Consider the following 12,054-nt stretch of genomic DNA (forward strand, 5'->3'; position numbering starts at 1 on the left):
AGTGATGCCTCCAGCTTTGTTCTTTTTTCTTAATATTGTCTTGGATATGTGGGCTCTTTTTTGGTTCCATATGAAATTTAAAGTAGTTTTTTTTCCCCAATTCTGTTAAGAAAGTCAGTGGTAGCTTGATTGGGGTAGCACTGAATCTATACATTACTTTGAGCAGTATAGACATTTTGACAATATTGATTCTTCCTATCCATGAGCATGGAATGTGTTTCTATTTGTGTGTGTCCTCTCTTATTTTCTTGAGCAGTGGTTTGTAGTTTTCCTGGAAGAGGTCCGTCACATACCATGCAAGTTGTATTCCTAGGTATTTTATTCTCTTTGTAGCAATTGTAAATGTGTGTTCACTCATGATTTGGCACTCTGTTTGTCTGGATCCCTTCCTTACACATTATACAAAAATTAACTAGAGATGGATTAAAGAGTTAAAAGCCAAAATTGTCAAGTCGGGTCTAATTAAACTAAAGAGACTCTGCACAGCAAAAGAAACTATCATCAGAGTGAGCAGGCAACCTACAGAATGGGAGAAAATATTTCAATCTATCCATCTGAGAAAGTGCTAATTTCCAGAATCTACAAATAACTTAAACAAATTTGTAAAAACACCAAAACCCCACTAAAAACTGGGTGAAGGACATGAGCAGACATTTCTCAGAATGAGACATTTCTTCAGCCAACAAACATATTTTAAAAAGCTCATCATCAATGGTCATTACAGAAATGCAAACCAAAACTACATTGGGATACCATCTGATGCTAGTTATAATGATGATCATTAAAAAGTCAGAAAACAGCCAGGCATGGTGGCTCACACCTGTAATCCCAGCACTTTGGGAGGCTGAGGCAGGCGGATCACTAGGTCAAGAGATCAAGATCATACTGGCCAACATGGTGAAACCCCATCTCTACTAAAAAATACAAAAAAAAAAAAAATAGCTGGGCGTGGTGGCGCGTGCCTGTAGTCTCCGCTACTCGGGAGGCTGAGGCAGGAGAATTGCTTGAACCCAGGAGGCAGAGATTGCAGTGAGCCAAGATTGTGCCTGGTGCCTGGTGACAAAGCAAGACTCCATCTCAAAAAAAAAAAAAGTCAGAAAACAACAGATGCTGGGGAGGATGTGGAGACATAGGAAGGCGTTTACACTGTTGATGGGAGTGTAAATTAGTTCAACAATTGTGCTTTTTTGTGGAACATCATCAACTGGAATCCAGTGCTGACATGCAGTTCCTTTATTCTTTAATCTTATTGACCACACTATTTCCAAAGCTACTTAGTGCCTTCCTGGATTTCATACATTTGTAATGACATTAGATATTTTCTGTACTGTCTGAATTCCATCCTGGAATTCCTAACTACCTATTTTCTTTTTACATTTCTTATGAATTCAGATTGTATTAGTCAGGGTTCTTTAGAGGGACAGGACAAAAAGGAGACAGATCGATGACAGATAGATGATAGATAGATAGATAGATAGATAGATATACACATTATATATGGAGTTTATTAAAAAGCATTAAGTCACCCTGTCACAAGGTCCCACAATAGGCCATCTGCAAACTGAGGAGCAAGGAAGCCAGTCCAAGTCCCAAAGCTGAAGAACTTGGAGTCTGATGTTTGAGATGAGGAAGCATCCAGCATGGGAGAAAGAGGTAGGCTGGGAGGCTAAGCCAGTCTAATCTTTTCATGTTTTTCTGTTTGCTATTTATTCTGGTCGCACTGGCAGCTGATTAGATTGTGCCACCCAGATTAAGGGTGTGTCTGCCTTTTTCAGCCCACTGGCTCAAAGGTTAATCTCCTTTGGCAACACCTCACAGACAAACTCAGGATCAATACTTTGCATCCTTCAATATGATCAACGTGACACTCAATATTTACCATTACAAGTCCACCCCTTGTTGGCTTTAACCCATACACATCTGATATTATACATAATCTTCAAACAAAGACAATAATAAAGTCATAATTACACTTAACATACTACAGCTATTCTTCATATAAGCAGAAATGCACCAATCCCCGATCTGAACACTATTACATGTGGTCCACTCTCTCAAGGACACAGCCGTGATCATCCTATGACTTGGTGTCTAGAAGACTCATGCACTTTTAATTTTACCTTCAATATTACACTCCACATTATCACATGCAGATAGAGCAGAGTATTTTAAGACATTGATGTGTTAGGCTGAAAAATTCAACAGTACCTAAAAGTTGTCTTCTCACGACTGCCAGTTTTTACAGAATAAGCATCTGCCGTCCCCTAGGAAGGAGCTATGGTGCATAATGTGCACTGTTAGTGGTTATGGAAATTGATCCATTGTGGCAAATGGCAGCATCTTCTTCTTTTATAAGACTAAATAGTATTGTGTGTACACACCACATTGTCTTTATCCATTTTCTATCTACTGACACTCAGATTGTTTTCATTTCTTGGCTGTTATGAATAGTGTTTCAATAAACATAGGGTACAGGCACTTTATAAGGTGGTGATTTCATCTCCTTTCAGCATACGCCAAGAAACCGAATTTCTGGTCATCTAATATTTCTGGATTTAATTCATTTAAGAGCCTTTATACTGCTTTCCATAACTGTGGAAATGTAGAATGGTATGGCCATTACGAAAAACAGTTTCAGTTTTGAGGTATGATCAATAAACAAATAATGTGGTTGTCAGTGAGATTTCTAATAAATATGATAGAAAACAAGGAAGGTTTCTCATGTTAAAGCGAGGATGGATTATAAATTTCCCTCTTATTTCCTTAAAAGCAAATGATTGGAAGCATGCATGATGGAGGTTGCTGGCAGGTTTTAGGAGGTTGTTAGCAGGTTTTAGGATGATCTCATTAGAGGAGAATGTGTTGGATAAAACTGTTGGGTGTTCAGACACAGACATACAGATACTAAATATGAAACCATGAAGTCAAGTGAGGATCTAGACCATGTCCAAGTGAAGCAAGAAGATATTATCAAAGGCACCTATTGCTCCATCGCAAGGGTGATAAACTTTTGAAGTGTAAGTGCACATTAAATGATAAAGTTAGCACATTTACATGAAGTTTGTTTACTATGACAAGGGCTTCTACAGATTACTCACACACAAATATGCACAATGTATTTTTGCACACATAGATGTCTAGAGAATAACCCTCTTAGAGAAACTTTCAGGTTACATAAATCTGTGTTAGTTTTGGATCTCATGGGAAAGTCTCTTTTTGAAGACTGGTCTATTTTCCAAGCAGGGAAATTATCTCTGTTGGAGTAGGCTTTCAATTGTGTAGATTTCTTAGTTGCTTCTTTAGTTGTAAGACATGAACCAAAAAACTGACTAACTGGAATTTCACGGCTGTGTGGTTAAAAATTTCTTACAAGATTTCTTTCAATTATTTGAGACAAGTTATCCTGATATTTTTTTCTCCAATAGATGAATTTTCACGAGAATTCAGGAAACCACCTCTCAGGTGCTTTATTTTAAAAGACTAGCTTCTCAGGCAAAGAAAAACTTCTGTCTAACCATGGTAAGCTCATTTCTTCTGCAAACAATTAAGTTTTTTCCCCCATTTATTTATTTTATTGCATTTTAGGTTTTGGCACTGCCAAATATCATATAAATTTTACACTCCAGTTTACTGAAAACTGTGACTCTTGAATTTAATATTGATTGGAATTGACAAAAATGTCCCATATTCAGATGTGTTCTATGTTGCTGGCCCAACATATCAGTGAGCTGAGAATCCTCCATTAGCTCCATCTGTCTGTAGCACTGAGTTGATTGACAATCCTCAGAGCCATCCATGAAGGAGAGTCCTGATGTTAATGGGATTCTCGTAGACACTCAGGTGAATAGAAGAAAGAAACAGGATGAAGGGCTGCCAGCCACGTCCACAACACTAGGAATAATTACCATCTGAGTATAAAGGTCTACATCATTCAGAATTCCCTGCATGGCAGGCTGACACAAAAAATCCAACCCCACAGAGGCTCCTCAGCAGCCATTACAGTTCTTTCAGGGAATAAATAATCTCCATGTTAAGTGAGTCAGTAAAGCTGCTCTGAGCTACAGTAAAGGGGATGGGGCCCAGATTTGTCTGAGTTCAGTGTGATTACTATACTCAGCTGCCGCTCCAATATGGTCTCGGTATGGACAATTTAAATGAGCCTGGCTGTGTGGTTTGTCATATGAAAATCTGAACTAAATAAACATAAAGGGCATGTCTGGACTAGCATGAGGTTGAGAGATCCTGGGAGCCCTACACCCCATTTTCTCATCACCATTTCCTCCAGGAACCCCAAGGTTCTCAGGGCGGGAATCCATATAGATCTCTGAATGGCTCGATCACCAGGAGACTGAATCTCTGATAAATACACCCAGACCTTCTTCAGAAAGACAAACCAGGGGAAGGGCATTTCTAGATCCTCATCTCTGTGGGTAAAGGTAATCCATCCCCTTACAAGCCCATACCAGCAGCCTAACTTTATCATGAAAATGAGTAAAATTAGACAGTAGGGGCACATTTAAGAAAATTTTACTTTGATATTCTGACCAGAAGAGAACAAAAATCAGCGTCACACCTGGAGACTTCTTGTATACAGCACAGCACAGAGAAAGAAGACCATTACAGCATTAAAATGTGACTGTAAGCACATGGAATGCTTCTGTGTTCCACATTACATTCTCACCAGGTTAGTCATTATGAATTAAATATGAGAATGTGCCAAGGTACAAACTGTATCTAAGGAGGAAAATAAAAAAATAAATGTTAAGGAAAATAGACAAATTTGAAGCTGCTGACACCAGCAACTTCAGTAACAATAAACTGATTTCACCCTCATTGGCCTCAAATTTCATTTTCATGGGCATCTGCAGGATTCCAAAGTGAGACCAGGTGAATTCAGTGTGCATGCACTTCCCAAGGGCATTCTGTTTTCTTTACATCTGTTTGAAGAAAGTAGACACATACTCAGCCTTACTGTCAGTGTAGGGAGTGCTTCTCATGAGATGGATACCAGAAAAAAGGTAAACATGGGACCAATTAATGTAAAAATTAGCTACAACGTGTGTGTGTGTGTGCGTGTGTGTGTGTGTATGCACCTGAACTTGTAGGTATTCTCAGGTTCAAGAATCAACTGCAGAACCCTAAAGGAAATAAGACTCTCCCCCAAAATCCTGAAGAGTTTTTGAATTCACCATGTGTCCAGTGATTCAGTGCCTCTTGAGCTCTAGGAAAGGTCTCCCTGGTGATGAATGAGAGCTTTTCTTAGGGTTACGCTGCAGTATTTCCTAGGTTTCCTAAGGCCAATTCAGTATTTCAAAAGATGGTGTGTGAAATGGTGTCACTAAAGGAGAATTCTGGGCCTGGGCACAGACACTTTATACTGGGCTAGAGAGACTGGTAGAAATATACCGTGTCACCTCCTTGCAGGATGGGGGCTGGGCTGCAGGGGGCGCTCAGAACACACCCAGCACAGGCTCCTGCCCCAGAGCAGGTGCACAGGATAGGAGGCTGGGGAGGGGTTTCCTCTCAGGTCCTGGGGTTTCCTTTAAAAATATCTAAAATAAGTATTTCACAAGGACTGCTGATGTTCATATAAATATCCTGTTCAATTGTGAATATTTGTCAAACTGGATGTTGTAATGAGACCTACTTTTACAATGGGGGTTTCAAACTCGGCTAGATAGCTTAACAGTAAGCAGCTGGAGGTCAGGAAGAGATTCTTTCTTATTTATAAGTGCCAGTTTGGAATAATGCACTCATTCCCAAAATAACACTTTCGCATATCAAGGTCTAGAAATGGTTCAAGTAGCCCCTGAGACACTCAAATGTGGGTTCAAAGTGAGGTGCCTGTCCTGCGGGAGCCTGTTCCCCAGTGGGGGAAGCTCTGTCAACACAGAGTTCCGGGATGTGTCGGGGACACATGGATTCTCACAGGATTACAGCTTGAACCCTCAGCTTCTACAATTGTGTTGTCCATGTGTCATGTATTTGCTGTTTCTCAGACTGGGTCAGGAATTGGGCTATTAAATATCATACTTCATGAATATGCAAATAACTGAGGTGAATATAGAGATCTCTGTGTCCTGAGAGAATCACCCAATGACCCACACCCCTCCTCAGGGAAGCCCCTCAAGCACAGCTCCTCACCATGGACTGGACCTGGAGGATCCTCTTCTTGGTGGCAGCAGCTACAGGTTTGGGGCTCCCCAGTCCCAGGGCTGAGGGAGAAATCAGTCCAGTAAAGAGAAACTTCACCCACTCCTGTCTCCTTTCCACAGGTGTCCACTCCCAGGTGCAGCTGGTGCAGTCTGGGCCAGAGCTGAAGCAGCCTGGGGCATCGGTGAGGGTCTCCTGCAAGGCTTCTGGTTACACCTTCAGTAGCTATGCTATAAACTGGATGCGACAGGTCCCTGGACAAGGGCTTGAGTGGATGGGCTGGATCAACACCAACACTGAGAAGCCAACGTATGCCCAGGGCTTCACAGGACGGTTTGTCTTCTCCATGGACACCTCGGTCAGCACGGCATATCTGCAGATCAGCAGCCTGAAGGCTGAGGACACGGCCGTGTATTACTGTGCGAGAAACACAGTGTGACAACCCATATCCTGAGAGTGTCAGAAACCCTGAGAGAGGAGGCTGCTGTGCTGAGCTGAGGCTGTGGTACAGCAGTTTCCTTAACTTCCATATTACCTCATTTAGCATTGACTTCCCCTTTTATATTAGCCAAGAATGTGGGATAGATGGTTGCTCCTAAGAGATCCTTAACTAGCCCATTCTTATGTTTTTTCCAGAATATGTGAGAAGCCACTTTGTTTGCAAAGCATCCCAAAGTCACGCCCGGTTCCAGACATATGTGTGCCCGTTTCCTGGTCTTCGGTTAACTGACAAGCACTTATCAGTACACCTGGGCTAATTTCACATCAGGTAGAGGAATGTGTTCTAAAGGAAAGCTAATGTTGTAATAGCAATTCCTGCTTAATAACCTTCAGCTTCATTGTTGTGCGATCCATTAACCAATTATGTATGTTCAAGGTTCACAATAGGAGTTTCTAATAAATATAAGGGATGAATACAAGTTTCCCTAATCAAAATAAAACGCTTGTGAACACAAACTCGGTATTCAGCCATGTCTTCACCCTTCACACTGTTCACCACAAAGTAATTTTCACCTCTCCTGGAAGTCGGGTTTGTTTTCAAATTAGTTTTTTTTTTCAATTTTAATATATCAAGAATATTGTATGTGACTATTCCAGCAGAAAGTGAATTATGGGAACTTGAACTAACCAACTGAAAATAAATTGACAACTAATTAAACAAGATGCCAGAATGTGATTGGCCTCAGGCTTTGTTAATTCAGCAGTTTATGTACCCAGGCTTTAAATGCACATCTACTTGTTACCTTCATGGCACAGTCAACTCCCATTATGTGCGAAATGGTGGTGGCATTACCAACGGTCATGCACAGTTATAAAAATAGACTGGGTGAAGTGAGGGGTTGTTTAAATTCCTCTGAAGTGCAGCATCAACTCAGCAAACCACCTCTCTTCCCTCTGTGACTAGAGCTATGTCACAGCCAGAGGGACCTAAATCCTTGATGGAGATAAGATGACTACATGAATTGAGCTGATCACTTTTACGCTATAATATTAATAGACGACACTGCATTCCAGCCTGGGCAACAGAACATGTCTTTGTCTGTAAAATAAAAAAGAAAGATAAATTGATAGATAACTGACTTTGACATTTCGGATAATAATATTTTCAAAACCAAAATTTAATTAACCCAGATTGTTAACTACATCTTCACTGAAAAGTTCCTAGTCTTGTTGATTTCCATCAACACTACAAGTGTTCAAATCTGGACATCCAAGAGAGTCTGAGGAATAAAGCACAATGAGGGCAGTGAAACTGGTGTGTCTTCAGCACCTCCTTACTCAGGAGGACTCAATACACCCTGGCACACTGCTGCTTCTCTGAATGACTCACAAGGACTCCAGGACTCTGCATCCTCCTCAAACATGTATCCCCCACTTGCCCTAAGTTCACGCTCTCAGTCTGCACTCTGAGCTCTTCACAGAGGTGAAAATGAGTTTTCAGATGGAAGTCCTTCTCACATCAACATGGAATTTACTATTTTATTTAATGACCACTCTTTCCATAATGGTTGATTTATTTTGGTCTGTTTATTACTGGTGATTTTCAAAGGAATCTCACTTGAATCTTTAACTCTTTTGCATTTTGTTTCCATGACAATATTGGGAAATTTTACCTCTAGCATTATAACATGATCTAGTGACCTGACACATTTGTAGTAAACAATACCTACAAATTCAGAAGCTCTTCATTTTTCTTCCTATGAACCATAATTCTTTCTATTATGTGTATGATCATATCCTAGCATCTCTCTACATATCCGCATATAGGTCTACAAGCCTATGAATTGTTTTCTGTTAATAAAGTGTATCTCAATTCCCTTCCATGTTCATAATTCTCCTGAGGGTGAGAAAGGAGCCAGGGAATGGAGGTCTTTCTGGATCTGTTCAAACAAAAGGTCGAGAGACCACCTGGTAGGTAAGGAGCTCTCCTGGCTCTGGATGTTAAGTCTGTCTCTTTTTCTCTGTTGTTTCACAGAAGGTCAGCTTGTTTGCTCAGCTCCTAAGAAGAGAGCTCAGATTTGTCCTGATTTTAAGACACACCCAACTTCTGATGACTCTCCTGTTACCCACATCCATGGAGGTGGATTGTTTAATTCACTGAACTAATGTCAAATGCCCATGCTGCAACACGGCACACCTTAGGGTATGTCCTTGCAATTCAATGGAGGAGAAAGTCTTTCAGAGACAGATGGATCTGAATTGGTAAATATGTGGGGAAGAGCTCTGGGCTTGAGTGTCATTGTCCAGCCATGTTTCACAGGTGTGACCTGTCAGGGAAGGACCAGAGTTTCCTGTGCTCTCAGAGGGGAGGGCTCACAGATATTCTCTCTGAATCATAGGAAAGGTAATTGCACTAATCTTAGTGATGAGACTATCCTCCAGTGCTGATCTATTATATAGCTTTTGTCTTAAATTGTCATTGCAATCCCCAATCTACATCTTTTCACACAAATATGTTTAGAGGTCAGGCCATATCTTCAGGGTCATTTAAGGGTAGAACAGTATTGACCCTATTCCACAATCTGTCCTTGATCCATGATCACACTCATCTCCCAGACCAGCTCCTTCAGCACATCTCCCTACCTGGAAGAAGAGGACTCTGGGCTTGGGGAGGAGGCCCCAGGAAGAGAACTGAGTTCTCAGAGGGCACAGCCAGCATCCTCCTCCCAGGGCCAGCCTGAAAGTCTAGGGCCTCCCGCTCATCCCATTTCACTGCTCCATACAAAGGCACCACCCACATGCAAGTCCTCACTTAGGCACCCACAGGAAACCACCACACGTTTCCTTAAATTCAGGGTCCTGCTCACATGGGAAATGCTTCCTGAGAGTCATGGACCTCTCGTGCAAGAGCAGGAAACACCTGTGGTTCTTCCTCCTCCTGGTGGCAGCTCCCAGATGTGAGTGTCTCAGGGGCGCGGATTCGAATTTGTGGGCGCTGCCTCTGAGCCCAGGGCTCACCCTGTGTCTCTATGTTCACAGGGGTCCTGTCCCAGGTGCAGCTGCAGGAGTCGGGCCCAGGACTGGTGAAGCCTTCGGAGACCCTGTCCCTCACCTGCGCTGTCTCTGGTTACTCCATCAGCAGTGGTTACTGGTGGAGCTGGATCAGCCAGCCTCCAGGCAAGGGGCTGGAGAGGATTGGGAACATCTATCATAGTGGGAGAGCCTTCTACAACCCATCCCTCAAGAGTAGAGTCACCCTATCAGCAGACCCGTCCAAGAACCAGTTCTCCCTGAGGCTGAGCCCTGTGGCCGCCGCGGACACGGCCGTGTATTACTGAGCGAGACACAGTGAGGGGAGGTGAGTGTGAGCCCAGACACAAACCTCCCTGCAGGGCGGCGGACACGGCCGTGTGTTACTGTGCGAGACACAGTGAGGGGAGGTGGGTGTGAGCCCAGGTACAAACCTCCCTGCAGGGCGGCGGGGCGGGCGCAGGTGCTGCTCAGGACCAGCAGGGGGCGCGCGGGGCCCGCAGAGCCCGAGGCCGGGTCCCGAGCAGGTGCAGGGAGGGCGGGGCTTCCTCATGTGCTCAGTGGGCTCCCTCCCTGCCAGCACCTGAGTTGTGTCCAGGGCTCCTTTCTTTATTCTCGGTGGTTCTGCTTCCTCACATCCTTGTGCCAGCAAAGAAAGGAGGAAGACAAATTTCTTGTTAACTGTTGAGGTTTCACCGATTGCTAGAGACTTTCCTGCATGTTCCTGAATGGCTCATTTCATCGTCTTTTTATATATACTACAGATTCTCACCATCTCTTGATCTGTGTCATCAGCCGAATTGTGCCCTATTTGCTGAAACCTTAAATCCGGTGCATCTATATTGGAGAGAGGAATTTCAACAATATAATTAAGGTTAAATGTGGTCGTAAGTGTGAGATCCTAATGCAATAGACCTGTTGTCTTTATAAGAAGAGGAAGAGACACCAGAGACCTCTCACTTCTCACGTGCACACAGAGATGGGCCATGTGGAGACATGGTGCACTAGAAGGTGGCCCTGTGCAAGCCAGGAAGAAGCCTCACCAAGAACCAACCCTGATGGCACCTTGATCTTGGACATTCAGACTGTAAAATTGTAGGAAAATCAATATTTGTAGTTTGAGCCACCCACTCCTGTTATCTTCTTAAGAAGCCCCATACAGACTAATCCCACACAATTCTCTTAGTTCTGTCCCCTGCAGGGAGAAGCAGCCCCCTGAGGCTGGGCACATCTCTCAGATTTCCACTTGAAGTTGTTAGAACTTGGTCAACATCATGAGAACAACACGGGGAAACTGCCTCCATGATCCAGTCACCTCTCATCAGGCACCTCCATGACATGTGGGATTAGAATTTGAGATGAAATGTAGGCAGGGACACAACACCAATCTGTACCACATGTCCAGCTCTGTCCTGGGGTTGTTTCTGGGATCCAGTGGGACCTATTGATAGAAACAGTGACACCAAGCTCACACCATCAGTTGTAGCTGACAGCATGCAAAGCCAAGAGATCTCAACTGAGATTTAGTGTAGATGTCATGTCTGATGAAGTCACACACTCAGAGCAAGTGAATATGGAAAAGGTGATGATGTGCCCTCGAGAGACATCTGCTGAGAGCAGGGCAGGTCTCCCAGAAAAATCTAAAACGTCTTGAAAGAGGAGGAGAAGAACCTGGCTCAGGGTTTTTATAATGGTTTAGTGGTGGGGAAAGAGTGAGGCTTCCCTCTCAGAAAGGGGTTTATATGGTTTGAAACTCCCACTGGCATGGAATAAAGAAGCTCCTGTGATTTCAAATGAGATTCACCTTGTATGTCAAATATGGAGATGGTGGAGGAGTGAGCCTTAAGTCATCAGCAGCCATGCACCAAAAAATGTGTGACAAATTATTCTATGAAGCAAGAATAAAAATAATGGAAAAGACAGAATATAAGGGCTCGATATGAGTGGACAACACCCAGGTCTACAGAAATGAGATTACCTTAGAAATGTAAGCAAATAATAATGAGAAGAAGGAGAAGGGGTGGGGACTTAGACAGGGGTCCTGGTTCAATGTCGTGGGTAGAAACTTCTCACAATCAAGGACAATAAGCTTATTCTGCAGGTCTTAAGGCAGCAGCCTGCTTAAAAACATCAGAAAAGCCAGACAATCTATGAGGATGCTCAACTTAACATCTCCTATTTGAGCAGCTTGACAGTTGGGTGGAATTCTTAATTGATTCTTTTTTGTTTCAGAGACAGGCTCTCACTCTGTTTAACAGTTCAGGGTACAGTCGTGTCATCATAGGTCACTGTAAATTTCAGCTCCTGATTCACATAATCCACCCATCTTAGCCTCCTGAATATCTAGAGCTAGAGAGGCACACCATTCTTCCTCTGCTTTTTCTTTAAAATATTTTTGTCATAGAAATAACATTTCTTTATGTTGCCCAG

At 42.9% G+C, this 12,054-nt stretch overlaps 1 protein-coding gene and 2 gene segments (V, D, J or C); all 3 read left to right on the forward strand.

Moving 5' to 3' along the window:
- The window catches only part of LOC116545935, a 39,600-nt gene that overhangs the window by 17,148 nt on the left and 10,398 nt on the right, over window positions 1-12,054 (forward strand). The gene's annotated exons all lie outside the window — the stretch shown is intronic.
- On the forward strand, window positions 6,075-7,325 carry LOC116545940. The segment is given in 2 exon segments: window positions 6,075-6,191; window positions 6,276-7,325. Coding segments are annotated over 2 exon segments (363 nt in total).
- On the forward strand, window positions 9,438-9,956 carry LOC116545938. The segment is given in 2 exon segments: window positions 9,438-9,551; window positions 9,634-9,956. Coding segments are annotated over 2 exon segments (366 nt in total).

The sequence above is a fragment of the Sapajus apella genome, unplaced genomic scaffold, assembly GCF_009761245.1.
Source record: "Sapajus apella isolate SASKATOON/1434 unplaced genomic scaffold, GSC_monkey_1.0 scaffold450, whole genome shotgun sequence".
In the NCBI taxonomy this organism is placed as follows: Eukaryota; Metazoa; Chordata; class Mammalia; order Primates; family Cebidae; genus Sapajus; species Sapajus apella.